General features: G+C 51.7%; 1 protein-coding gene across 1 annotated transcript in view; it reads right to left on the bottom strand.

Moving 5' to 3' along the window:
- Positions 1–17,719, bottom strand: part of GABBR2 (gamma-aminobutyric acid type B receptor subunit 2) — a 348,476-nt gene extending 330,757 nt beyond the window's left edge. The window contains exon 1 of the mRNA XM_055301415.1: positions 17,390–17,719. Coding sequence (XP_055157390.1) covers positions 17,390–17,719 — 330 coding nt within the window. The remainder of the gene's footprint in view (positions 1–17,389) is intronic.
- Between the last annotated feature and the right edge of the window lie 9,733 nt (positions 17,720–27,452).

The following is a 27,452-nucleotide window of genomic DNA, read 5'->3' as shown; positions in this document are numbered from 1 at the left end:
CCAGGATCCAGCTTTCCAACATCCTAAATTTGGAACACATCTCCTCCCTTCCTTTCAGTTCCCCCAAGCCATTTCAACTCCCTTTCTCCAAACACTCAGAATGGAGTCGCTTTGGTAAAAATCCAATTGAGTCTTCATACATCAACTTCTTTATCAGTGGATGTGAGAAAAGCACTTTATTGTTCTGCTCAGAACCTCTTCCATCCAAATGGGCTTTAGGAATGGCGCTTCACTGGTCAGAGAAGTGATCTGTGGTGGCTGCAAAAGGACTGGAACCTGGCAGGTCTCAAAAGGAGCACCTAATCCTCGCCAGGCATCCTGACAGAGTCAGAGACAGGTCCCCCAGCACCAGCACAGTGTGTAGCACAGCCCATGTTCAAAGGAGAAACCTCTGCAGCCAGATTGGCTTGCCCATCACCCTGACAGACAGGCCAGGGACTGTCAGCGCCCGTCCCCTGCCCTCAGACCGCACGGTCAGGCCTGCCAACCTGGCTTCTGGCTGCTGAGCTTCTACGACTATTATTCCAGCACGGCTCACTGCTACTCTGTTTCCCTTCATCAAGAAAGCCATTAAGAGAAACGTAAAGCTGAGTGCATCTATTAGGTCCACCTACAGACCCAACTTGGAGTGAGATTTGAAATCACTCCTGGGCCCTCTTCAGGCCCTGAGTCATTTTTTCAATTGTTAAAATTAGAATGGTCTCATGGCAGACCTCTGAATCTAAGTGCTGTCAAACAAGGCTGGGTCCTGTTCCCATTCAGTGTTCTCGGGCATCGGTGGTGTGTGCAGCCCCAGCTAGGGCTTTTGGGGATACTTCCTCTCGTCCTCGCCTTCTGGCCACCCACTCAGCAGGTACCTACATCCCTGCCAGGCAGGTGGAAACACCGCCTGGGGGGAGGGGGTTACAGGTCTGTCCCAGGCCCTACTGCTGGAAGTGACCAGGCCAAGATCTAACTCCAAATCTGCCCGATGCACCTTCCTTCCCCCGCACCCTAGTCTTCATGATGCCCCGGGAGATGACCTTGCCCAGCTCCCAAGTGACATGGCAGTGTGTCCTTCAGCTTTCGCCCACAGGAAGCCTCTTCACCCACAGCAAATATCAGAAGCCAGGACCCTGCAGGAGGCTCTCAGAGAGCACTGACTGATTTTAAAACATGCTTTCTGACACTGCAGGCCCAAAGATGCTTGCATTGCCAGGTCTTCCAGGTCCCTTTCCCCCAGAGTCTCTCGTGGTAGGTCACCTATGTGCCTGCCACATCTGAATGGCTCAACATCAACCCTTCAAAGTCCCGCCTCCCTCCTCCAACAGGCAGGACTCCCATATCTTCCACCAGTGTCCTTCAAGGCCAGCTTCAAGGTCAGCGGCTCTGCGAAGCCCTCCCAGGTTGTAGAGCTGTACCAGTGAGAATCCATCTCCCCCTCCTCATGCACCTGTACCCCTCACTGGTGCCTCCTCGAAGAGGATGTACAAATCAGCCTCATATCCTTTATTCCAGGTGACAAACACTTTGTGGCACTTCCTTCGTATGAGCCAGTGGTTGAAGTCTTTGGCAAACTTTAACTGAGTTCGGTTGTAAACTGTCTTGTGGAGTAGGTACTATTGTCACTCCTTCATACAGACAAGAACACTGGGGCATGGGAAATGAAGTGGTTTGCCCCAAATTAACACAGCTAGTCAGCGGGGGTCAGGCGGTCTTCCTCCAGAATCTGTGCTTGCTCATAAGCACTCCACTAGGGTCACTTGCTTGCATGAGTTGACTACAATGTCCTGTATACCCTCTAAGGGCAGGGATCACATCTAAGTCCTGTCCAGGTGCCCACAGCCTGGCATGAGGCAGGGCCTCTGTGCTAGCTCCTCAATGGAGCTCAGGGTCCAGCATGAGGTCACCTTCCCCGTGTGGCCAGCTGACAGCGGCATGCAGTACCGATGCTGGTCCAAATTTCCAGCCACTCTGAGCGCCTGCCTTCCTCCTGTGGGCAGCCACCTCTGGCAGTCCTTTCTGAGATGCTTAAGAGAATGAAATAGGAAGCACTTTGTCATCCCTGAAGCCGATAGCATCTCTACACACGCCTCACCAGCTACAACTGTTCCACCCTCTCCAGGGCTTGATCGAAAGACCCTGGGGAACAGCCACGATGGATGACTCCCCCAGCTTCTGGCTGGATCCCAGTAAACCCAGTCAAGAATGCAGGACTCCAGATCCTTCCATCTGGCTAGACTGGAGTGTGAGGGGCTGCTAAGGGGTAGTGCCAAGGGCACTGGGCTTAGAGTCTAGTAGACTTAGTAAGTGTCCTCTTACTGCCTCACATGGGCTCATCATTCTGAGCCTTAGTTTCCCCATCTATAAGTGGAGCTAACAGAATTTCTCTTACCAGGTTGTTACCAGATGATCGCATTTGAAAGAAACAGTACACTCTAGCACCGCACAAGATATGTAATTCTTGTTGTTTTGTTTTTTTTAAAGGTATTATTTATTTATTCATGAGAGACAGAGAGAGAGGCAGAGGGAGAAGCAGGCTCCCTGAGAGGACCCCAGGATGACGACCTGGGCCAACGGCAAACACTCAACCACTGAGCCACCCAGGTGCCCTTATTGTTTTAATTATTGAAAGAATATCTACTAAATAAGATTACTATAAGACCTAAATTAGAAACCAAGTGCACTTCTCCCTTTACCAGACTGGGGTACAAATAGTGCATATTTCTCTGAATGTTCAAAGATGAGAGGCAACAGTGCTCTCGGGACCCTGGGGTAGCCCGTGCTGTACCCTCAGGGTGTCCCAGAGACTGCCACGGCAGCCACAGAGGCCAGGCGTTTCCACTGAAACCAGGGCAGGATCCTGTCCCCTGAGGGGGTCAACCCTGGGATAGGGGAGTGCCAGAGGCTGTGCCAGGGCCTAGATGGAAACTGGGGGCTGCTGTTCTCAACACCGAGCACCTTCAGTTTGCATTTAACCACACAGCCACAGTCCCAAGGGAGGAGGGATTCCAGCTCGGCTCCTCCAGAGCACACTGCCCTCAACACCCCACACCCCCACTCCAAGCAAACGTCCCCCTGGGAGCTCTTTTGGCCCCTTCCTACAGCGGACCCTGCTCAGGGCTCTGGCACTGCTCAGCCACTCTACCAGTGTCAAGCCCCAGGGAGAGAGAGTCAGTTACCCTCGAAGCTTCCTAACGGTAGGGCTTCTAGAATGTCATCTGAATACACAGTCAGCCCTTCCTCCAGTGGGAGCCACATCCCTGCCACCCCCAACTGTAAGCCCTTGGCTTTCTCAGTGTGCAGTGACGGCCATCTGAGGGACTCAAGCCACAACACAACAGAGGGCCTCACCCTTGGAAGCCAGAACCACAGCCCCTCTCAGAGGCCAGTCCCATGATTCTCTGCCCTGACCATTCACCAGGACACAGGTGTGTCACATTCCCACTGGGTCCTAACTCTGTAGAACACCCACTAGGCAGCAGATCCACAAACTTCTATTTAGTCCCCAAAACAACGCTGGTTATCTGCTAAAAACCTCTACGTCACACATCAGAGAAGGGAGGCTCAAGAGAAGGGGCCACCCAAGGTCACCCAGCAGGGCACTGGGTTGGACCTGGCCTCTCTGGCTGAAAGACCAAGCTCTTTCTAAGCCACTTCGCCTTCCTGGGTGCACATGTGAAAGCATGCAGCACAGTGCCAGCGCACAGTGGGACCTCAATAAGAATGTGTCACTTGGTTTTCGCCACCATGGAGCCACAAGACTAGAATCAGGGCCAAGCGAGGCCGTTGCTCCCAGAGGATGGTGAGGAGCTGGAGCAACGGTGATCGGTGGTCTAAAGACCCAGCTTTCATAAGGACCTATAGGATGTGGGCAGCCCGGGTGGCTCAGCGGTTTAGCGCCGCCTTCGGCCCGGGGCGTGATCCTGGAGACCTGGGATCGGGTCCCACGTTGGGTTTCCTGCATGAAGCCTGCTTCCCCCTCTGCCTTTGTCTCTGCCTCTCTCTCTCCTCTCTGTGTATTCTCATGAATAAATAAATTAATTTTTTTAAAAGAATCTATAGGATTTGGTAGCTGGGGGCTACTGGGACCCCCAAGTCACACTCATCTCCACACTGCCTAGCCCAGGACTCTTGAGGTACAAACCAAATACCTGTACACCTGCTGGGGAGAGCCAAGGCTCCTCTGGAGAAAATACATACTATTAGCGCAGCCAATTGGGCATCCCAGCCACCCAGTCCTGCGTGCTGCCGATTGGCCAGATCTGCCATTTCAGATCTCAAGGTGGTGTGCCAGGCTTCACCCCAGCCTCCAAACTTGCAATGCCCTCCCTCATTGGAGAGCTGGGCCCCCACTGCTGGATTGAACCCCAAATCACTTCTTACAGCAGACACCCTCGCTCACTCTCACACCCCCAAATTTCTACCCCACATCTACCCTTGTTAGATAGTTTGGCTGTGGATGGTCTTGGGTCTGACACGTGTCAAAGATGGGTGGCTGGATTTCTGATGACCAATGACATCTGACAGTTGAGAGGAAGACGTGTTAACTACCTCTTGTTCTAGACGCTTCTGTAAGAGTACCAGCAAGGGCCAGAAAACCTCAGCGCCCTCTGTATATCCGCTCGCACACTGTTATAATCTAATACTATGCCTTCCTTCTTTATTAGGAAATTGAATGAATCACCCGTGTGAACAACATCTCAATGTCTTTTATAAAGATGTTATTGGAAACAGCCAAAGGCCCTGAGAGAACAACCCAGAATTAATTACTCTTTGTGCTTAGTTTCAGGCATATCATATATCTGTACCTCTTTACAACTTTTGTAAACACTTTCACATTTATCTATTTCTCTTCGCCTCTCTTTCCTCATTCTCTTCCCCCTGCCCCCATCAATGATCTCTACAATAACTCCATGGAGAAATAGGGCAGGCATCATTATTATCCCCATTTTATAGATGATAAAACTTGGGTATAGAAAAGCTGAATGACTAGTTCAAGGTCCTCCACCACTGAGTATCAGAGACGGGCCATCTGTGTGGAGCGCAGAGCTCTTCCCACTGACCTGCCCTGCCCTCTAAGCTAAAAGCTTTGTCCTGAGCCTAAAGGGAAATGTGTCTCATCATATAGGAACACCAGGATGTTTCTCTCTTGCCTTCAACTGCGGTATTCAACTGAAGCAATCCATTCCTCATAGATGCCTGATAACATCTTCTCCCTCTGCTCCATTTAGAGGTGTGGTTGTATTTTATCCAAAAGTGTCATATTTTACATTGTTTAGCACCAAACGTTTCTCATGCAAGAAACATTTGCTAAGCACTTACAATGTGCCAGGGGCCATCCTAGGTACTTGGACACAAAGACCTTCATCCACTCACAGATATTACCAAGTGCCTGCAGGCTCTGTGCTGGGCACTGGCACATGGCAGGTGCCAAACATATGACATGCTGGTCTCCGTGGGCTGGCCCAGCTTTCAGCCAGCTGAGGCGATGGACAATAGCTAGCAGTGACAACACAGAGCTATGAGGGCCTCAGCAGGAACAGCAGCCTGGCCCCAAGGGCCAGGGAAGTTCACCACTGAGCTCTCACTATGTGTCAAATCATCCCAGGAATGAATGGTGTTGGAAACAACGACAGAGAATACCCATCGGGTGAGGCTTACACACAGATCACACTTTTTCATGGGCTTCAGACATACTTCCCCCGCAAATGCGATGACATAGCATTTTACATGTTCACATACATCATAATAAAATGACAGTAAAATTTAGTGAGCGCCTACTCACGTGCCCTGTGTGCTCAGTGCTTTACATGAATGTTCTATACCTACCCTCAAAAGAACCTCCCGAGACAGTGGCATCCCCATTCCACAGAGGACAACCCGAGGCTCAGCAAGTGGGGGGGGGGAGGCTGGGTTGAGAGGCAGCACACGTACATGCATTGTCTGATTCCTAACTTTACAGTCTTTCCACAGTGCCCAGCTGACTCCTCGACACCGGATGGGCACTGGAAAACACACTGCAAGACATTATAAACATGTAGATAGCCTCAGAATGCTTCAGCTCTCACCCATTCACCCCCTAAATATCTACCAAGCACAAACTGTGTGCCAGGAACTGTGCTGGGCTCAGTGGGGAGCTAACACCTAGCTATTCCTGCACTTACGAGCTCATGGTCCCCCACAGGAACACAGAAGATCAAGAGGGATCAAAGAGTCCAACAAACGTCAAACTGCAATTGTGGAAAGCCCTAGAAAGGAAGGGTTCGTGGTTCTCAGAGAAAACAATTCTTCCCAATCAGAGAGGATAGACAAAGCCCTCTTGAGCTGCTATCTAACAGAGGTGGCAAAAGCGTTCCAGACAGTGGAAAATCTTGTGCAAAGGCCCTGTGTGGCGTGAGGGGGAAGGGAGGGGAAGCACTCACCTGAGAAACTGCAAGGACCGTGTGTGTCTCGGCCCAGAGTAGGAAGGGAGAGCATGCAGCACCAAAGCTGGGGAGTGGGAAGGGCAGACTCTCAGGGCCTCCAGGCCACCACAAAAAGTTCCTACCCCCAGATCAAGGGTGAGACCCTGCAGGGTGTCAGGCAGGGAGGTCACCTGATTGAGTGCTGGGTCAGTGCTCCTAACAGTCCTCTGCACCTGGGGGACAACCCCTGCCCCCACCCCTGACCTGTCCCCTCATCCTTCTCATGCTGCGAGGCAACGATGACAGGCCACCTTGCTGCATGCCTTCAAGAGCACGGCTGTTGTGGGTTCATCTCCACACACCGCATAACCAGCCCCAGGCCTGGCACTGAGCTACAAGTACAAAGGAAGCAGCACAGCTGCCTTCGAGGTAATCCAGGAGAGACACATACAGACACAAACACTGACACCCCAAGGAAACACCACAGGAGGTGACAAGCTCCGCAGGTGCAAGGGGAGCAGAAAGTGGGTCTGTGTGAGCCAGGTGTGTAGACAGACGTGCTAAAAGTGAGGAGAGAGTGTGGCGCTGGCTGCGTGTGACTGAGTGGGTGGACAGGGAAATGGGGCTGCGTTAGAGGGAGAGACGAGCGGCTCCATGAAGTTCACAAAATAAAATAAAAAAAGCATCAGCTACTGACAACACATGCCCCTATGGGAGGAAGGTAAGACACGACAAGAGGATGCCACTCACCGGGTGCTTATGCACAGGACGTCAAAGTCAAACCGTACAGATTAAAATCCCAACTCACCACCTGGGTGACCATCATGTCACGTGACCCCGCCAAGCCTCACCTGCAAACCGCGGGCTCTGATGGCACCTACCCCACCAGGCTGTTGAGAGGATTACATGAGTGAACCCTGCAGAAAAGTCCTGCAAAAGCCACAGGGACCACCCCGGGCTGAGCCTGGGATACAGATAAGTTCTAGCTGCTGCTGTGGTCTCGTCTCCTTCACCTGCGCACATGCAACTCAACATTTCCATTCCCTTTCCCTTCTTCTTTAACAAGATGAGGAGCTCTCCAAGGGCTTTCTGTTTCAGGGATTCACAGAGTCCTGCAAGGAGCTCAGAGGGTTCCCTCGGGCCACTGTGTGACAGAGGAGCCAATTCTCCTATCAAAGTCAAGGCCTCTGGGCCAGCCTAGGTGGGAGCTCTGAGGAGCCTAGGTGTATGCCCTGGAGTGGGCTTCCGGGTCCCTGCCTGCCAGTGAAATCCCTGAAACATTTCTGGGCATTCTCAGAAAAGCTTCAGTGAACAGGTAGTTCTAGAAACAAAGTGATTTGGATAATATAGTGATTATTATAAGGGTGGCTGTTGCTTTCAAAATCAGTTCCCTCTGAACAAAGTCAAGTGGATCATAAGCAGAGTGTGAAAATATCATTTTCTCTCTGCCACCTCCTGACCCTGCGCCATGAGAGCAGCAATAATGCATCACTCCACAAAGTCTTTCTTTGGCTAGATTTTATCTGAATGGTGACTGATGATGTCCTTGCCAAGTGGCAGGAGAGGGGTCTGCTTCAGCCAGCAGCTGTGGAACGTGGGCACTGATGAAGACAGATGAATCCATTTACTCAGTACTTTGGATCTACCACTAATTTTCTAGATGACAATGACACTTCATCCTTCCAGCAATGTAGACTGTTCAAAAAGACTGGAAAAGTAGAAAATTGCAAAAGAATTCCCCAACTGGCCCCAAAAGGTGTCACAAGGTTCATGCTCCTTAGTCAAGCAAGAATGCTCAGATGCCCCAAGCTCAGCTCATAACTGATTTACTCTTATTTTGCATATGATTCCAATAACCTTGGTTATCTGATTTGGGGTCCAGACTAAAACCAGATCAGGGAGATGGTCACCTCTAGGCTGAATCTACCCAGTTCCTGGGTCAGTCTTGACCATGAAGGATAAAGAGCAGAAGCTTCCAGCCCAGGAGCAGGGAGCGTGGGCTAAGTCTTGCTATTCAGAGGATCCCCAGGGACCTCTTCATTCACTATACCCAGACCTGCCACTAGACCACCTGGCTCACCAAGGCTGATGACTTGGCTCCATTCTGGCAATTTCTACCAGGACCGGAGCCCAGTCCAGCCTCTGTTGGCTCTCATGTTCCCTGGAGGTGGGAATGGGATATCACAACCTGATTCCTACACCCACCAACTGCTGGCTTAGAGGACTGTTCCAATAAACCGATCTAAAACCGTAACAGTTCGCAGATGCTGGAAAGTATTTATTTCCTAGGTTTTAACGTATCTTGGAAGATGCCGTGTATGTTCGTCGGGGGAGAGAAGAATGACACCAGCTTTGCACATAATCTTCTTTTTTTTTAATTTTTTTATTATTATTTATTTACGATAGTGAGAGAGAGAGAGAGGCAGAGACACAGGCTCCATGCACCGGGAGCCCGACGTGGGATTCGATCCCAGGTCTTCAGGATCGCGCCCTGAGCCAAAGGCAGGCGCCAAACCACTGCGCCACCCAGGGATCCCCTGCACATAATCTTCTATTGGAACATCCGACAAGTAACCTTTTCCCTTTGTGCTCCACAATTATAGGGACCCCGAAAGTACCAAATAGCAAGAACCCACACGAACAAATGAAGAGCAAGCAGGAAGCTCACCCCATTTGTCTTGGCATACAGAACATCTCCTCGATTTATTAAAACTATGCCCATTAATCCTCTTAGAAGCAGAGAGCCGGATTCCAAGCTTTTAGATATATTTGTTTGTTCAAGAAATACTCATTGAGCTCCTGCTCTGTGCCTGGCCCTGAGATAGTGCCTAGAGGACCACAAGGGAGCCAGACACACTCAGCACCTGCTCTCACAATGCTTACAACAGAGCAGAGATCCTCAAGCCATGCTGCAATTCTCAGAGAGAAGCAGGGACTTCCCCGTGGTCTTAACAACTAATCTAGCACCAGAACCCAGACCGCCAAACCCGGGTGGGGCTCACACTCCCATGGTTCCAGCCTGGTACACCTGCTTGTTCCTAGAAAGGTACAGAGACAAAGGCCTCTCACCAGCCTCCCTGGGCAGCGTTACATAAGCATAGAGAATAAGAATGAAGTAAAGGAGCAAACGGATACAGATGTTCATCGGGTGAACTACGTCACTTAATTTTCTGACCTTCCTACAATCAAAATAAATCATCAAAAAAGCTAGCAACAAGGAGCCACTTACACTCACAACCAAACATAGGGACTGACCAAACAGGTGCCTCCAGAAGGGGGTCGCCTTCCCCGGCATCCTCCTCTGACCCCTACCACGGGTGGCTCACACTATGTGCGAGGGTTTCTGTCTGCCTGTTTTGTCCACCTGTTTAGACTGTGAGCTCCTCGAGGGCAAGTTTCGTGTTCCTGTCCACTTCTGTGTCAGAGCCTAGACGGGGCCTGGTAGAAAGTTCTATCAATGAGGGTACATCCCACTAGGGAACTGAGGCAGAAGCAGGTAGCGTCTGCAGCAGCCACATAGGTGGGCAGGTTAGATCTCCTCTGCAGGCAGGATCTACAGGAGGAGGGGGGTCAGCGGATGGCTGCAGTTTCAACCCTGCCACCATATTTAATTCTGCTAAGGACACAAGCTCCCAGGCAGCCTGTGGTCAATGACTGAGTTGGGCAGGGATTCTAATGTCTGGCTCTTTCGGTCCCAGGCAGGACGTCTCTATGGGCAGACTTTGCTCCAGAGCAGTCCACTGCCTGGCCCAGACTTGCTGAGCCTCTTCCTACCCATCTCTCCTTCCCCCTCCTTTCACAGCTATCATCAGCACAGTGTCACGGGCTGAGCGTCTCCCCACCTCCTCCTGTATCGTTCACCGGCATCACCCCCCAGAGCTCCTGTACTTCTAAAACCATCTTGGCATTTACTTCCTTAAGGACCCAGAACAACAAGTCCACATGGCATCCACATGCTCCCCTACCCTCCTCTGAAGTTAGCTTGACCCGTGACTATTTCCAGTCAATGGAATATGAGTAGAAATAATGCATGAGTCACTTCCAAGTAAAGATCGTTAAAAATCCAGTATGCCTTCTCCAGGGAGTCCTCCCCACTCCCACCTTCTTGAGGTCACAAGATGGGAGAGTCACACCCAAAGTCTGCCTGGATCCTTATGTTCCCACTTGGAGGAGAGCCAGTCAGGAGGAGCACTTCTGACACATTCTGGACTTTGGACAACAGATAAATAAATTTTATTATTTAGGCAACAGAGATTTCGGGACTTGTTTGTCAATGCAGCAGGGCCTCGTTCACCCTGACTGACAAGACATGTATCCTACGCACATATGTGTTTAGCACCTCTGCTTTCATGGCTCTCTTACCCTTCAGATTTGCTCACTGACCTGCTGAGACCATAAATCTCTGCATGAAGAGGCTGATGGTACCCTGTGTCCTTGAGAGGGTAGGCCAAACACAGGAAGAAGCCGTCAAAGACAGAGTTAACAAGTTAAACTCTTAGCCCAATACCTAGTGCTAAACAGGCCCTAGCATGTTATTCCACCCACCGCCCCGATGGGCAGCTGGTGAGGTCTGGGGAATGGGCTGGGGGCCACCATGGCCAAGGGCACTTGCCCTCACACTGGGAAGCATGGGGCTGATTTCAGCTACAGCCTGTCCGTCAACTTAATCCTGATAGGTGGGATCACCTAAATCCCGTGGTAATGGGGGTGGGGGTGAAGACCCCAGAGAGATGATCTGGACAAACTGGTGGGATGCTAATTCAGAAAGGAGACTGGAATTTGCTCGCTCACAGTGCAGTTCAGCAGACACTCACTCCCTGATACCCTGCCCTCACGGACCTAAAGTCTGGTGGGAGAGAAAGAGAGCAATATGCTAGGATCCATGGCAGAAGGGAAGATGTGCTGCTGGGGTCCCCTTCCTCCAGCACCTCTCTCGGCAACGTGGTGTTGGCGGACAAGAGTACAGATAACACCGCTTTCCATTTGCATCCTGTTGTGAGGTTCCACATCCAAGATATTTATTCCTTATTACAACCCTGTGAGGTCAGCATAATGGTCCCCATACAGGATGAGAATAATGACAATGGTGACAATATAGCGGCAAATATTTACTGGGCACTCCCAGTGTACCAAGCACTGACTTGATTACTTGACCAGGGAAGTCTCATTTTGTTAGCCCCATTTTACAGATGACGAAACGGAGGCAAAGCGCATTGCCCCGGGTCACCAAGCAGGTAAGTGGTACCCAAAAGGGAACCACTGGTCTCCTGACATACTGAGGAGCACATCTTGGGGAGCAGAAGGGTCTGGAGAGGGCGTATGCCATTCTGTGCCCACCTCACCTCCACTGGGCACTCTCTCCTCATGCTCCCACCATGCAGTGCCTGGACTCAGTGACTCTTGCCTGCCAGATCCACCCCCTGCATCCCCCATGGGGCCCTCTCTGTTGCCCGTCCTGCCCCGTCCAGTCTCAGCAATGCCCATTCTCCTGCACATCCTCTCCCACAGCCTCTCCACCTCTGTTCAAGCCTCAGCATCTGTCCTTCAACTGCTGGAGTAGCTTCCTGGCTTCTCAGTCTCCAGGCTCATCAGTCTACCACCTAGGCTCTGCATTCCCACTGGCCCTGATCATATCACAGCCACGTTCAAACCCGCCACCCACACACGGCTCCTCATGGTTCCAGAATAAAGTCCAACCTTCTCTGCATGTGATTCAAGGCCTTCCACACCCACCAACAGACTACCTACCCCTCCACAAGCCCTGCACTCCGGAGAAAATCTAACAAGTCATGCTCCCCAAACACACCTCACACTTTGTCTCCTCCACCCTTTGATCTTGGGGCCCCTTCCTGGGATCCAACCTCCATCTCCCTGAGTCCCTGCTTCTCCGTGTCAACATGATATTGGCCCTTACAGGCCCATTTTGTTTTCTCTCCTCCAGGAAGCCTCTCCTGACCTAGATATGATCTCTTTCTCTTAATGCCTGTGCCATCCCTGGTCTCTTTCTTAAATGCAGCATCTCCCAAGGGCCTGTCTTTGTGGATATCTGTGAGCAGACGCTCCTGGCATCCACGCCTTCAACAGCCTCAGATGTCCTTCGACCATCGACCTCTTCCTCACTCTCTACTCATGTGGTTGGGCAGGGCTGACCTCCCTGCCCTCTCCCTCCATGAAAGGCTGGCTGATGTCCCAGACCACCAGTGTCACGTGATGGGCTCAGGGGGTGGACACATGACCCAATTCAAGCCAACAAGAGCTGAGTTTGGGACTTCTGCTGCAACATTTGGGAAAGAAACACTCTTCTTACTGGAGTTTCTAAACTGGGAGTGTGTAAATTTGCAGCTGGTAGGGGCCATCTGTGCTACCACATGGGTAGAGCCTGCCTGTGAGTGAAGCCAAACAGAGGAAATTAGAGCCAAGAGACAGAGAGAGACATTTTTTAAGATATCCTTTCAGTCCCTGGATTCAGCCATGCCTGAAGACAGCCCACTCCAGGATTTTTCAGGCACATGGCCCAGTTAAAGTGGGGTTTCTACCACTTAGAGTGAGTCCTAAGCAATACACTTCCTAAGGGCCAGGTACCATGCTGGGCAGTAGGGCTATAACCACAGAGAATAGGTAACCTGACCCTAAAAGGGCTCACTCTCTTTCTTTTTACTTCTAAGAAGAGCTGTATTGAAACAGAATTCATATATCACAATATTCATTCTTTCAAAGTATATGATTCTACGGTTTTTGAATATTCAGAGAACCGTGCAGTCATCACCACAATCACTTCTATCTTAACTTGAAAACGGCAAATAGGTGCTTGCCCTGTTTTCCTCCATGCACCAGCTCCTCCCTCAAACCCAAGACTGGGTTTTATCCCCTTCTGTAGTACCAGTAACTGTAGTCAGTATTCAATTAATGCCTGCTGAGTTGTACTCAGACATCCTTGAAAAGCTCAGCCTCCATCCACCAGTTGTTTAGACCCTTTCTAAAGCTCAGTGAATGAGAGGACAGATATTTGGCAAAGGTGCCCAAAGAAAGAACATGCTCGTCTATCACCATGTCTTCTCTGGATTTTCTCAGCTAGATCCTTGCATCAGGGTAGACTTCCTGAAAGGTGCACACCTAGAATGTGCTTCTTTGGCTCCCTGAACTTTCCCTAAGTTTGTCACATAATAATTTAAGTAGGAACAAGTGGGAAAACAAATAAATCCAACAAGAGGGAAATGACTTGATATTTATGGTACACCCCCCAGGACAGAATAGTATATGGCCACTCAAAATCATTTTTGCAATTGAGGACATGGGGAAGTACTCATAATGTCGATTTAATGAAACAAAGTATAAAAGGGCAAATAGAGTAAGATCTCAAGTACATAATATAGTAAAAACTGGCAACTAGAAGGGAATAATGCTAATTATTAGGTGTAATTATCTTTGTATAGATGGATTGTGAGCAAGTATTATTTTTCTTCATGCCTCTCTCTAATTCTCCATTTTTCTAAAATGAAAAGTACTTTAATCAAATTAGAAAGGCCAACATTATTTCTTAACTCATCCCTTAGCTATTATTTAATTTTCTTAATGTGGCTACCAAAGAATGAGAGATAGCCATGTGAAGAACATTCTGAATCTCCTGCAAAACTTGCTTAAAAAGGCACTGTCCTTCAGGGTTTTTTAATCAAACATGTAAGTAGTTTCTTTTAGTAATTCTAAAACTAAATTTGGTAATTTAATGAGTAATTAAGTAATCACCATTTCTACCTTTTTACCTTGACTGCCAGGAAGCTCAGACCTAAAATGTAATATGCACAATGGCAATAACCCAGCTTCTTGGTAATAGTAACTTTCATGCTTCTATGTGGTTTCTGATGCTTCTTTTTATTTGTATATTCAGTTCCTTACTTGTGTTTTTATATACTCAACTCTACTTTGGAATACATAAAAAAGTATTTGTTGAAATGATTCTATCTACAGCAGAGAAAAGAGGTCCTAAGTAGCAGATGCTCTGTTGGGATGTTTCATTTTTATAAACACAGGCACAGAGTGGGCTTTGAACATTCTATTGCTATTCTAATTACAGTAGGAGGGTCAACCTAGAGAAATTTGAGCAGGAAGCTCCTTTGAGGGAGGCTCTCCCACTGATCAGATTAACCCATTATTTGGTAAATCTTCATCTCTTTGAAGGCTGTGTGGACCAAGGTCCACCCTGGCTGCCCATAGCCTCTGGCCATTGACTGACAGTAAATGTCAGCAAAGCCAGCCAAAACCTATTCACCACATCCATCCTGTGTTCAAGTCTACAGACAACAAGTGACACAGCCAGGAAGTGACTAGTGAGTACACACAATCCGCAAAGATGGCCCATCTGAATAAAACAGGCCCCAGACGCTCTAACACAGGCCCCAAACACCCTCCGGGTCACTGTGGATCTTGCTGCAATTACCCACACCAGTCATTCCTTTACTTCGGCTCAGCAAAAAATACCTCTACTATGGGGATAGGCCACTTGAAAAAAATCAAGTATTATATCACCTGGGTGTTCTCCCAAACATGACACCTCATGGCAGGAGATAACATATGTATTTGATTGTAAGCCAGAGTTCCTTTTACTGGCGATAACTTCACTGACCCTTTAGGAGACTTCAAAAGTGAGATCAACAAAATCAGCAGGCTTAATATTTAGCTGTGACCATTTTATCACACCTAAAGCTGCAAGGTCTTACTTGTGGATCCGTACCGGAGGAAAACGAAGGAAGGGAGGCAGGAAATATTTCTTTGGTGCTTCCAGCATGCCAGACGGAGCCCTGGCTGCCGGGCCTGCCAGCTCACGGCATTCTCCACTCACTCGGGCCTGCTATCCCCGTGAGCATCACATCACCACCCTACTGAGTACATGCAACAGCCCTACTCTCCCAGATTTGAGAATCTAGGCTGAGATAGATTCAATAACCCCACTCAAGGTCACCCATGGGGAAGATAACTGGTGTCTGAGCAGAACCCAGGGCCGATCCACCCATGCTCTGTGCCCCTTCACATGGATGGAGATGTTTCTCTGTTTGCATGGCACTGAGATTACCCCGTGCCCTCCTTCCTACTGCTTCCTGCAGATCCCCACCACCAGCGGAGGAGCCTTATCCTCCGGACTCCGGGCCTCTCACTCAGAGAGCCATCAAGACACACTTGAAAAATAAATGTAAAAGCTTCAACCCACACCCTGAAACCAAGCACCCAACCCTTTGCTGCCACAAACAAGCTAATGTGAAATCTCTTTCAGGGAAGCTTTCTAAAGGGAATAAATTGATGATGAAAACATTATGCAGTTGACAACATTTAGTGATGATGCAAGCAGGGCTGCCCTATCTACAAATGTTCCTGCCTCCAAAGAACTGGCTCTCTCCCGACCCTTCCGAAAGAATCTGTATGGAGGCAACAGGGAAATGGTGCCCACAGGACATGCCTCCTTAGAACTGAGGTGCGCTGCGCATCTATGCGTGCCAGACAAGTGCCCCGGAGAACTTGAAAGGCTCGGGCAAAGATGAAGGCGACGAGAATGTCATTCAGAAAGAATTCCCCAGCCCGGTTAGCTCTGCTCAGCCACCCAGATTGCATCCTCGCAGGGCAGAGGCAGCCTGCGCGCACCGCCACCAACTGCCACCCGTTCCTTCACCTTTTATTTACAGGGCAGGGCAGCCTGGTTCATCCGCGAAGGGGGGAGGTGGGGAATAAGATGCAATCCAGATTTCTGCTCTTTCTCAGAGGACAAAAAAAAAGGGGGGGGGAGGCAGGCAGAGAAGGAGGCAGAGCCCCAGGCTGCACGGGCAGCGCCGCCTCCTCTCTGAAGGGTGGGAGGAGGAGAGGCACCTGGGCTGGAGCAGAAGCTCCCCAGGAGCTCCGGGAGGACGGGGTCAGACGCAGCGCGCGGCCGGGCCGGCGCGGCGGGGAAGGCGCCAGCGGAGCGCACTGCACGGGAAATCACTGCCCCCTTCAGGCCGCGCCTCGGACGCCTGGGCCGGAGCGTGGGGGCTCCCTCGGTCCGGGAAACTCGCGCACCCGACCTGGCGCGGCCGGCGATCGCTCGCCCAGGCCCCCTCGGCGCACCCCTGCAGCCGTGCGGGCGGCGGGGTGTCAGGTCCGCGCGGGGGCTTCAGCCGGAACCGGCCGCGGGCGCGACGAGGGGGCTCGGGACGCGAAGCCCTGGGCTCCGCGGCTGCCCTCGGAGCAGGAGGCCGGGAGGGCCAGCCCGCCGCGCTCCAAGTCCGCGCTCCAAGTCTGCGCCCGGAGAAACTGCTCCCGCGGCCGCGGAGCACGCACACAGCGCGGCGCGGCCGGGCACCTCCGCGCGTCCGCAGCCAGACCAGCTCCGGGCGCTCTCCGAGCAACTAACCCGAGGGGGGAGGGGGTCTCCCCATCTCCCCATAAAATCGCTCCGGCCGCAGGCTGCAGCCTTTCCGAGCCGGCGGCCCCACACCTGCCCGCGCGCTGCGGGCTCCGAGCCGCCCGCGCGCACCACGCGCCCAGCCCTCCTGCGCGCTCCGGCCCCTCGGGGCCCCGAGCCCTCCGCACCTCCAAGCGCGGCCGGGCTCTCCCGGGAGCCCGCGGGCAGGCCACGGCCTCTCCAGCCCCGGGTGGCCCAGTTTCCAGCCAAGGCGCCCGTTCCTCCCACCCGGCAGCCCACAGCCCCACCTGGCCAGGGGCAACCACGGCAGGCCTTCTGGAGGGTCCGGTCCCCACCGTCTGCACTCCTCCTCCGGCCACGGGAAGCCCAGGTCCTCTATCCCCCACCGCACCCCCGCCCCAGCACACACACAGGCATTCAATCCCAGAGCGGGGGGATGCTCAGCCAATCTTGGTACCAGCTGTGCCAGCCAAGCCCGAGGGACCCCGGGGTGAGCACTGGGCACCAGGCGCGGGCGGCTCACTCGGGGCTCTGCTCAGGGGCCGAGGCTTCCCTCGGAGGGCGCTCCCTCGCCCACCGCCCCGCGCGGCCCCGACGGCGCGGGCCGGCCGCTCACCTCGGTGTCGTAGAGCCGCAGGTCGAGGAAGTAGGGGCGCAGGAGCGACTCGTTGCGGATCTGCTCGATGGCCAGTTCCACGGCGGGGAGCACGCCGCGCCCGATGCTGCCCTTGGCCACCTCCTTGGTGAGCGGCATGAGGCCCATGATGGAGAGCGGCGGGCTGCTGGGCGGCGGCCGGGGGGCACCCCGCGCCCAGCCCCAGGCCCCGGGCGCCAGCGGCAGCAGCAGCGGCAGCAGCAGGAGCAGCAGCAGGCGCGCGGGCGGCGGCGGCGGCGGCGGCGGCGGCGGCGGCGGCCCGGGCTGCCCGGAGCTCCGCGGGGAAGCCATGCCGCGCCGCGGGCTGCGGGCGCCGGCTCACTCGGCCCGCATGGCCTGGCCCGGCCCGCCGCCCCGCGCCAAGCTCTCCCCGCGGCGCCCGCGCAATGGCGCCGGCCCCGGCCCCGGCTCCGGCTCCGGCTCCGGCTCGGGCTCCGGCTCGGGCTCCGGCTCCTGCTCGCCTCCGAACGGCCGCGGCGGCGACGGCGGCGGCGGCGGCGGCGGCGGCGCCCGTGACGGATCAATCACGCCGGGAAGGGGTGGGAGCGAGCGGAGTGCGGGAGGCGGGGAGCCGGAGAGCAAGCGCGGAGAGGGGGGCCGGCGTCTTCGCGCGCGCCTCGCCCCGGCGCGGCCACCCCGAAGCAGGCCGCCCCCGCCCGCCCGCCGCCAGCCGCCCGCCGCCCGCGTGCGCGCTCCGAGCCGCTCTCCCGCCGGGAGCTGCTCCGCGGCCGCCCCTGGAGCCCGGCCGGGGGAGGGCGGGCGGCAGGAAACGCGGGAGGCGAAGGCGAGGCTGCTCGGCGGCGGCTCGAGCCGCCTCCGGGACGGGACGGGGACGGGGACGGGGACGGGCCGTGCGCGCCGGGGGAGGGGGAGGGGAGCGGAGGGGAGGGGACGGGGAGGCGCTGGCGCAGGGGCGGCCGCGGGCAGGGAGGGCCGCCTTCCCGGCACACGCACACACGCGCCCCCTCCGCAGCCCGCGGGGCACCTGCGCGCCCGGGGCCGGGGTCGGGCGGTGAGGACTGCGCGCGGGCACCCGCAGTGGCGGCCGCCGCTCCGCCGAGCTGGGAAGGTCTGGGGCGAGCGCGCCACGGAGGTGTCCCGGAGGCACCTGCAGCCCTCCGCTCCTCCGCTCCTCCGCTCCTCCGCTCCTCCGCTCCTCCGCTCCTCCGCTCTGCGCGGGTGTCCGCGGAGGCCCGCGCTGAGCCCGAGGGGGCGCCCGAAGCTGCCGCCGGCGCTCGAGCGTTCCTTGCTGCTCGGGTGTCCGGAGCTTAGGGCCTGGACTGAGAGCCCCCCACCCCCACTTCCCCCACCGGACTGAGAGAAGGAAGCCGTCCTCTGCCAACCTCAGCGGAGACCGGGGTCCCCACCTTGCGCGTGCTACCGCCCCCTCCAGGCCTTTGACCTCCCCGCGTCCCCACTCCCAGAGGGCTCCGCCCTACAGTTCCCCTCTGGGTGGGAGCTCCCCCCAGCGCAGATCCGCTTCCCCTGGCTTGGCCCTCTCTTGGCCGGGTCGCGCGGGCTGCGCTGGCTAACCTTAGGCAGAGCAGTCCTGTGTGATCTGACCTAGCCCCTCCATGCTTGAAGAAGAGAAATTGTGGGTCATTAAGATATAAAATCCCAAGGGGTGACTAATGAGGGGAGCCCGCAGGACATCAAATGAGAACGCATCCTTGCGCTTGAGCCAACCGTTTTGGGCCACATCCGCGGCCTTGCCACAAGGATGGAAGTTTAACCTTCATCACCGAACCTTTACTATATGCCTTATAATGTCATCCTCACAACAGCCCAGTGAACTAAGCGCTGGGTTTGTCATCCTCGCTTTACAGGTGAATACAGGTGAATGCCTCAGAGAGGTTCCACTGCTTGTCCAAGTACACAGAGCTACCAGGGTAGGACTGGAACCCAGAGCCAGCCGGAGCTCTGTACCTAGTACAGCAGGAGCCAGGATGGGGAACAACCTTCCCTATGGGAGGGGCACTGCTCTGACTTTCGGTTGCTCTGAGCCTCTGTTCTCTCAGTTATGTGGTGAAGGAGCTGAGCCGCACGATGTCCACAGACTTGCTCTTCTGGAGCGAGGTAGAGGCAGCCCTGAATCCCAGGCTAGTTATCAGGAAGCATGAGGACAGAGAGGGCAGGCTAAGCCCAATCCTGGAGAGTGCCTTGGACAGCTCTAGGGAGCCCAGGCCAAGAACTCCCTGTCCCAACTCCTCTTTCTAGGCTTCTGCACACATCACTCCTGAGCTCACTAAGCTAGACGGTTTTTTACATGGGCAGAGCTCACCTGACCATCTCCCATGAACAAGACCAAAAGCGGTCCAGAGGACAAGGTAATCTCTTTTAGCTGGTATTCACTTGACATCACAGCTGTCCTCTAGCCATCCGCTTCTGGCATCTGCCCTTCCTCGACTTCTCAGTTCAGGTTTCTCAATGAGCATTTTCCCTTTTTTTTTTTCCCTTTTTTTTTCCCCTTAGTCATCTGTGCTTTCCATTTGTGCTTTCCAAGCTGTGCCAATATGGAGTATTCACTGACACCTACATCTGGGAATAAGTTGAAAGCTGGGATAATTTTGCTTGACATTTATGAAATAGTTGAAGGCCCTGCCTGGCAACCTGCCTTTCAGCCCCCCCCCCCCCGTCTCCCCTCATGGGGTGACCTGGCCCCAAGACTTGTGGCCCGGGACCAGCCCTGACCCGAAGAGCACCAGTGTCACTCTCCGCCAGCCTGGATCCAGGCCAGGCTCTGATCTCATGCCCACTTCTGATGCCTGGGCATCCCTCTGGTTCCCAGGTCCTACCCTGGCCAGTGTTCCAGTTTGAAGAATAGAAATTGGATAGTTTGGATAACTGGATTCCTGGCATGCTTCCTAGGTCTGAGTTCCTGCCTCGGTCACCAGCCTCAAGTCCATATTCTCCTACATCTGGAGTCCAGCCTCTGGCTTTATAATAATCATTCATTCCTTCAAGAAACGTTTTGCAGCATCTACTATGTGCTGGGCAGTGTCCTCGGAGCTGAGGAGGCAGGAATAAACAAGCCAAACTCAAATCCCTGTTCTCATAAAATTTACATTGTAGTCAAGAGAAAGAGAAGCAATAAACAGCAATGGTAAGAAGAAGCTATCTTCGTATGACAGCTTATGAAAAGTGCCATGAAAAGCAAACATAGCAGCAAAGAGGCTTGAGTCTGACAGGGTGGGGCTACAATTTGAAATAGGGGGTCACAGAAGGAGACAATGAGGTGACTTTTCAGCAAAGACCTAAAGGAGGTAAGCAAATGAGACATGCAAATAGTGTTCCAGGTGGAGGAACAGCGAGGGCAGAGGCTCTGAGACAGGAGTGTGCCTGGCATGTCCAAGAAACAGTCAGGAGGCCTGTGTGGCTGGAGCTGAGTGAGCAAGGGGAAGGTGGTAGTACCCAAGGTCAAAGGCAGGCGGGATCGAGGAGGACCAATTGCACCTGGCGAAGTGGGGGACCACTGGAGGATATTGAGCGGAGCAGTGACACCATCTGACGTATTTGAACAGGATCGCTGGCTGCCAAGTGAAGAATCCTTGGTGAGGGAGGGAAGGTGGAAAAAGTGGAAGCAGGGAAACCAGCTAGGAGGCGGCTATCACTAAAGCTACGTATGGTGGCAGGAACCAGGGACCCAACAGAGGGGGTGATGAGAGGTGGCTCGGTTAATTATTGCTCTTCTCATTATTAATGGGAATAATATGCATCAGCAGATGCCAAGTCCCGGGGCCATGGTAAACACTGATTTATCTCCTCGTCTTCCTTACAGAGGACATAGTAGAGTCTTAAGAAACCATCACGCTCGGGGTCACACACCTAGAAAATGACAAAACATGCATGTCAGCCCAGGTCCATATGGCTTAAATTCTCACCTTCCCCAAACCCTGCCTCCTTAGCAATCCTTTCTCCCGTGCCCTCTCCCCACACACAAGAACCAGAAGCCAGTCTCTGAACCCTGGCTTAGAGGTTGGGGCTGCTTTGAAGGATGACACTCATTCCCTTTCTGAGAACTTTTAGGGCTCTGTGATCCATCTGGTTGCCTTTTGAGCAGGATCCCGACACTGAGAGCCTAACCAGGCCTCGCCCTCCTCTCTGTCTTTTTTCCAGGCTGGGCTGGACACTTCTCGCTACCCTGGTGCCAGAGGCTGAGATATGCCCCTCCTGCAGCTGCCTCCTCGCAGGAACTGGCTCCAGTTTCCAATACCCTGGTCCCAATCTGACTTGCTCTCCATGTCTGCCTCTGCCTTAACTCCAACGATAAGGAGATCATCTTCTTTCACTTTTTTCTTTAGAAAAAAATAAATACATAAATAAGAAGAAAATTAAAAAAAAAAAAACAAACATAAGCCATCTTACAAATATCTCCCATGTATTTCTCCCCTTTCCCCCGTGTATTTCTTATTTCTGTTTACATTGAAATGTTTCTTTCAACCAAGTAGCTCAGCCGTTTTTTTTTAAGTACATTGTTTGTTTTCAATTCTTTTTTTAATGGATAAGTTATGAATGATGGCTCCAAAAAAAGATTAGCTGAATGAATCTAAGTTGCTTTTCCCTTTTCACAAGGCATGTTTTTTAAACCGTAAAATTGGGTTTCAGGCATCAAACGTGGTCTGGTGACACAGTTCGAGTAATAATAATAGCTACCATTTATTAAACACCTACCTACTCTGTGCCAGACACCTTGGTATGCATCATCTTAATCTTCACAACTGCCTGAAAAATAGGTGTTAGGATCCCAGTTTTGCAAAAATTACAAGACTGAAGTCCAGATGGATTAACTAATATGCTTAATGATACTTGGCAGAGACGGTGATGGGGCCCAAACCCAGTCTGTCTGACCCCAAACTCCTGCACGTTTCTCTATTCCACATGCCTCTCCTTGGAGATACACTCATATGACTGAGAAGGACTGAGCCTTGAAGAAGGGATGCCTGAGTGGCTCAGTGGTTGAGCATCTGCCTTCGGCTCAGGGCGTGATCCCGAGGTCTTGGGATTGAGCCCCGCATCAGGCTCCCTATAGGGACCCTGCTTCTCCCTCTGCCTATGCCTCTGCTTCTCTCTTTGTGTCTCTCATGAATGAATAAATAATATCTTCTTAAAAATTATCTTTGAAGAAGTAAGGAACATTCCTGAGGATCAACACCAGAAGAATGTAAAATGACTTGGCCAGGGTCCCTCAGCAAATGAGAGATGAAGCTGACCCTCTTCCTGAGTTATCATCAGAGGAGAGCTGTGGCCCAGAGAGAGTCTATGACTAAACCCTTCAGGGGTTAATGCCGAGCCTGGGGTAGGCCAGGAGAGCCTGGAGCCTCTCCTTCCACCCATGCTCTTTGTCACTTTGAGAACAGTGGACGGGGGAGTCACCTTGACCCATTTCAGCTGGACAAGCCCTGAGCAGACACAGGCAGAAAAGGTACCTTAAACCTGAGTGGTCTCCAGAAGAACACGGACTAGCAAGGGGGCCAAAATCCCCTCTCGTGTACAGGTTTCACTCACAGTAAGATCCTTTAGAAAGGGGATTACAGATGAACAAGGGGCACGGTATAGGAACAGAACCTTGGACGGATGGCAAAATCTCTGGTCCAACCACTCACCAAACCTCAGGAAGCAGGTAGTCCTGCTGGTCTCCGGGTCTGGGTTACCAGTTATCAGTAGCTCAACTCTGGGAGTCACTTACGATCCTGACCTTCAGTTTCCTCATCTGTAAAGTGGGAATAGACAATTTGTGTTTCATCCCGAGCTTATTATGAGGATTAAATGATTATAACAGCTAATGTGTTTCAGGTACTCACACGTGCCGGGCACTATTCCAAGCACTTTTCACATCATTCACATCATTAACTCCCTTGCTAATAAAACAATGTATATGTGCATAGAAAGCACTTAACACAGTACTAAACTCTTATCAGGCATGTGACTAATAATAATAATAGTAGTAATACCACCACAGTGGTAAAATTAGTGCCTCCTGAGGCTCCCACTCCATTATTGGATTGATGGGCGGTTTGTGCCTTATTTCTCAGGTGCCACCAAAGTCAGCCTTCCTGTAGTATTCACCCTGGATCCCAATCTGCTGCTGGAATCTTGGTGCTCTCCCTCACCCTTGGCACCCTCCACGAAAAACAGCTCCTAGGCACTGCCGCATTCCACCGCCAACTAAGTCGCACAGGAGAAATGTCCCCAGAATCTTCAACTCGCCCTGGCCATGAGTCTGCTCCTCGCTTTCTTCAAGGGTGATGCTCAAAACTGACCACAAACTCTCCATCCCGACAAAGAAGCACATAGACTAGTAGGCCCCCTGCCTCTGCGTTCAGGGCTCCGGGCTGCCATGCTGCTGTCCTTACTGGCCTACCTGCATTTTGCTGGCAGCCACATCACCCTGTGGCTTGTGGGAAGCTTGTGGTCCTCCAACAACCCCCCTAGGTTTGCTTTCTGTGGAGTTGTGGTGGTGGTGTTTCAAGTGAGCAGCAAGCCAGATCTCTCTGATCCTATTTACCAGTTACCCCTGAGGGTAACTCAGGGGTCCATGAATGGGGTGGAAACATTTCACCGTGATTATGTCCCCATGTTCCAGCCTACCGAGGGTGTCCTGCATCACGGATCTCTTTTCTATCATATTCACCATCTGTCTCAGTTGATGCCATTGCTGTTGGATGATCTCATTTGCTCTCTTAACCTAAAGCATCGGTCAAATTGTTAAATAGCAGAGGGTCGAGAGCTTTGTGACTGGCCACAGTAGTGGCCATCTGCCCCTCTGGTCTTTTGACCAGACCCACTGAAGATTCCCCCAAACTCTGCTCTCTGCAGTCCATGTTTATCCAGCTCGTGCACCAAAATGTCGTGAGAATTCTTGCTACAGCCTTTACTGAAGCCTCCATGCACCCTATCTCCTTAATTTCTCTGACCTGCCAGATTAGTAACAACAAATACAGGTGAGTGTGGCTGGGATGGTTCTTGGTGAACCCACACCCACTCCTAGGCACCATCCCTCTCTCCTCTGTGTGGTCACACAGCGTTTATAAAATCAGGACTTCCCGCATGCCGCTGAGGGTCAACACCCAGATCCCATATTGCTGACCTCATCCCTTTAGCCTCTCAGGACACCCAAACTCTCCTGTGTCCCCATCGCCTGGCCCTTCCTTTCACTCATCTCTCAAAGATTCTTAGAGGCTCTGGCTGGATATCATCCACAGTTTCCCGCTCTGCCCTCACAGGTACTCCATGGACCTGGGCACATGGGCTCAGGGCATCCTCATCTCTCCTTTGCCTTGTAATTATGATCACCCCACTATTTCTGTTTGCTGGTCACAATGCACGAAAATGTCTAGTGTGTCTCTCTCACAGGCCCAGAGGTGAGAAGGTTCTATATTTTTTATCCACCTATGCTGTCTCCAAGTACACTGTATGAAGCCTCGAGTGGTCTGTGACTCACTCTGGCATCGAGCACCTGTGTGTTTCAGTAGGTTCCTCCTTTTCAGAGCCCTACTTCCAGTGTCTCTCTGGGTCCCTAGTTTTTGGAGGGAGAGGGTTAATGGTATTGAACCATAACATACATAAAGGTGCATAAATCTTAATGCACACAAAAAAAAATCTTAATGCACAGCTCAACCAATTTTTATAAAGTGAATACACCCATGTAAATGACCCCAAGAACCAGAAAGTGACCAGCATCCCTAAGCCGCTGTTGGGTCCCTGCCAGTCCCTACCCTCCCTCAGGGTAACCAGCTTCCTGACTGTTAACACTGCAAACTGCTTTTTGCCTTTTCTTGGTCTTGATATAAATGGAATCACCGTCTATCCTCTTTTGTGTCTGACTTCTCTCACTCAACATTGTTTGTGAGGTTCACCTACATTGTTGTACATGACTGTAGATCTTTTATTCTCATAGCCTTGTGACTGCCTTCACCTTTTATAATCTGATTTCATCTCATTGGATCCATGTGCAGCCCCTCGGTTTTCTCTCCAATCACCCCCAACCAGGCTGGTTGCGAGTCTAACCTGTATCCCTGCCTCTGGTCTCACCCTTCAATCTACCCTTCATCAACCCTGCCAGATGAGCCTCTCCAGAGCTTGGCTCCAATCATATCCGCCCAGCTCAGAATGTTCTCTGACTCCCTGTCACCTCTGTGGCATGAACTTCCAAGACTGGGGTTCCCGGCTACTGACAATGTGGTTTCAATGGTTCCAGCGTCGGCAACCAGCTGTACCCCACTCCCACCTTCTATATTCTAACTACTCAGAATGTATTAGTGGGTCCATAACCATGCCTGCCCTTTTCTGCCTCCATGTTTTTGCTCATGCTACTCCTTCAACATGGAACGTTCTTCTCACTCTTCCTTCCATTGGTGAAATCCTTCACGACCCAGATCAAGTGTCATGTCCCTGTGATGCCTCCTCTAGTCACCCAGCAGAAGTAATTGCTACCTCCTGTCAGCTCCCATGGTGAGGCTTGGCTCATGCTGAGAGATATCACTTATCACTTCTTTAAAAGTTAATTACCATATTTCACCCATTCTGAGACACACATTTGTATTCAGCTCTAGGATCGGGAGGCACCTTGCCATTGATGGCATCTTATAATTGGCAGCATTTTTTTTTCCTTTCTCGGTAATACATAAAATAATGGTGTCTTAGCTTTTATGAAATACAGTTTTTTCATTTTTTTGTCTCAGCACATTCTAGAAAGACTCTGACACCACACTGCATTATATGGTTAGTCTACATCTCTGGATCCTTTTCCACGTGTGAGACCATTGGCACACACAAAGCATGCAATATGGGTTTGTTGAATGAATAGATGGGCATTACTCATTATTACCTGAACACCTTCTACTTATGCTTCTACCATGGGGAGAGGGAGTAGCATGGGAAGGCCTCTCAGTGTGGCTCCTCATGAGGTTCCTCACCAAGGGCAGACGATTACTCTTTCCTTCCAGGGTGCTGAGGGCCAAGTGACATTGGGGGAGTCTCACATCCCTGGGGCTGGCACAGCTTCGGGGCGGGGGCATCGGGGGGAAGCTGCACAGGATTAATTTAATGCCAAATCCTTGATCAGCAAAGCAAGCTTCAATTATAACATCCTTCCTATCGGGTAAATATGATTTGCTTTTCAAGGATCTTATTTATGGCCTGGTTTTCAGGAGCACACTGAGACAGGAAGCTGTACGTCCTATCCTGCCAATCTTATTCCAAGCTTTAAATAACACCAGTGAGTCTTTTCATTTGCTTTTTCCTAATGAAATCAGTTATTCTCTCTGCCCCACCCCAACCCAGCTCTATATTATATTAAATACCAAAGGACACAGATAGGCTGGCATCTGACTTTGGTGATATTTTAGCTACTGTTTGCCCTTTTCTTAGTATTCCAGCCGTTGTTCAAATTCCATAGGTGATTTTAATAAAATCCAGCATGTTCTATTGTTTTCCATGTGCTTCTAAAACTTGGAAATACAGTGTACATTGTCAGATGCTTTGGGATGATCCACTTTGTGTGATTAATGATACTGTATCCTCCTGATAGCATGCCATCTTGCACAAGTAGGTGTTAAGATCTGACTTCAGATGGATCTGTATCTAGGTTTAAAGGATTGGTTCAGAAGGAACTTTGCTCCAGTGCTCATCAGGGACCCTGAACCCGGTTACAACCTTATCAGATTTGCTACAGTTTTTGGTCAGTTTGATGAAGAATTCACTATATGTATTGCTTACTATATGCAATACTATAAGCAACACAATATGTGTTGCTTTCTATTGGATGGTTTTCCTGAGTATTTCAAGGGCATGGAGATTGTCAGGCCGATGAGCATGATAAAGTTCAATTGCATGGCCATCTGGACTTCCTTTGGGGAGTTTTTTTGATTGATATCTTTATTTTGTCAGGATCTTGGAAAGCACTTAATTCTTTTATACAATGTTCATTATCTTTTAGTAAATTAGATGCCTCTGGGGATTTTTCTAAATCCCATCTTCTCCTTTAAAAGACGGATACAATCACTTGCAATGTGAAAACAACAAA

The sequence above is a fragment of the Nyctereutes procyonoides genome, unplaced genomic scaffold, assembly GCF_905146905.1.
Source record: "Nyctereutes procyonoides isolate TBG_1078 unplaced genomic scaffold, NYPRO_anot_genome, whole genome shotgun sequence".
In the NCBI taxonomy this organism is placed as follows: domain Eukaryota; kingdom Metazoa; phylum Chordata; class Mammalia; order Carnivora; family Canidae; genus Nyctereutes; species Nyctereutes procyonoides.
This window is presented reverse-complemented; position numbering and strand designations above follow the sequence as displayed.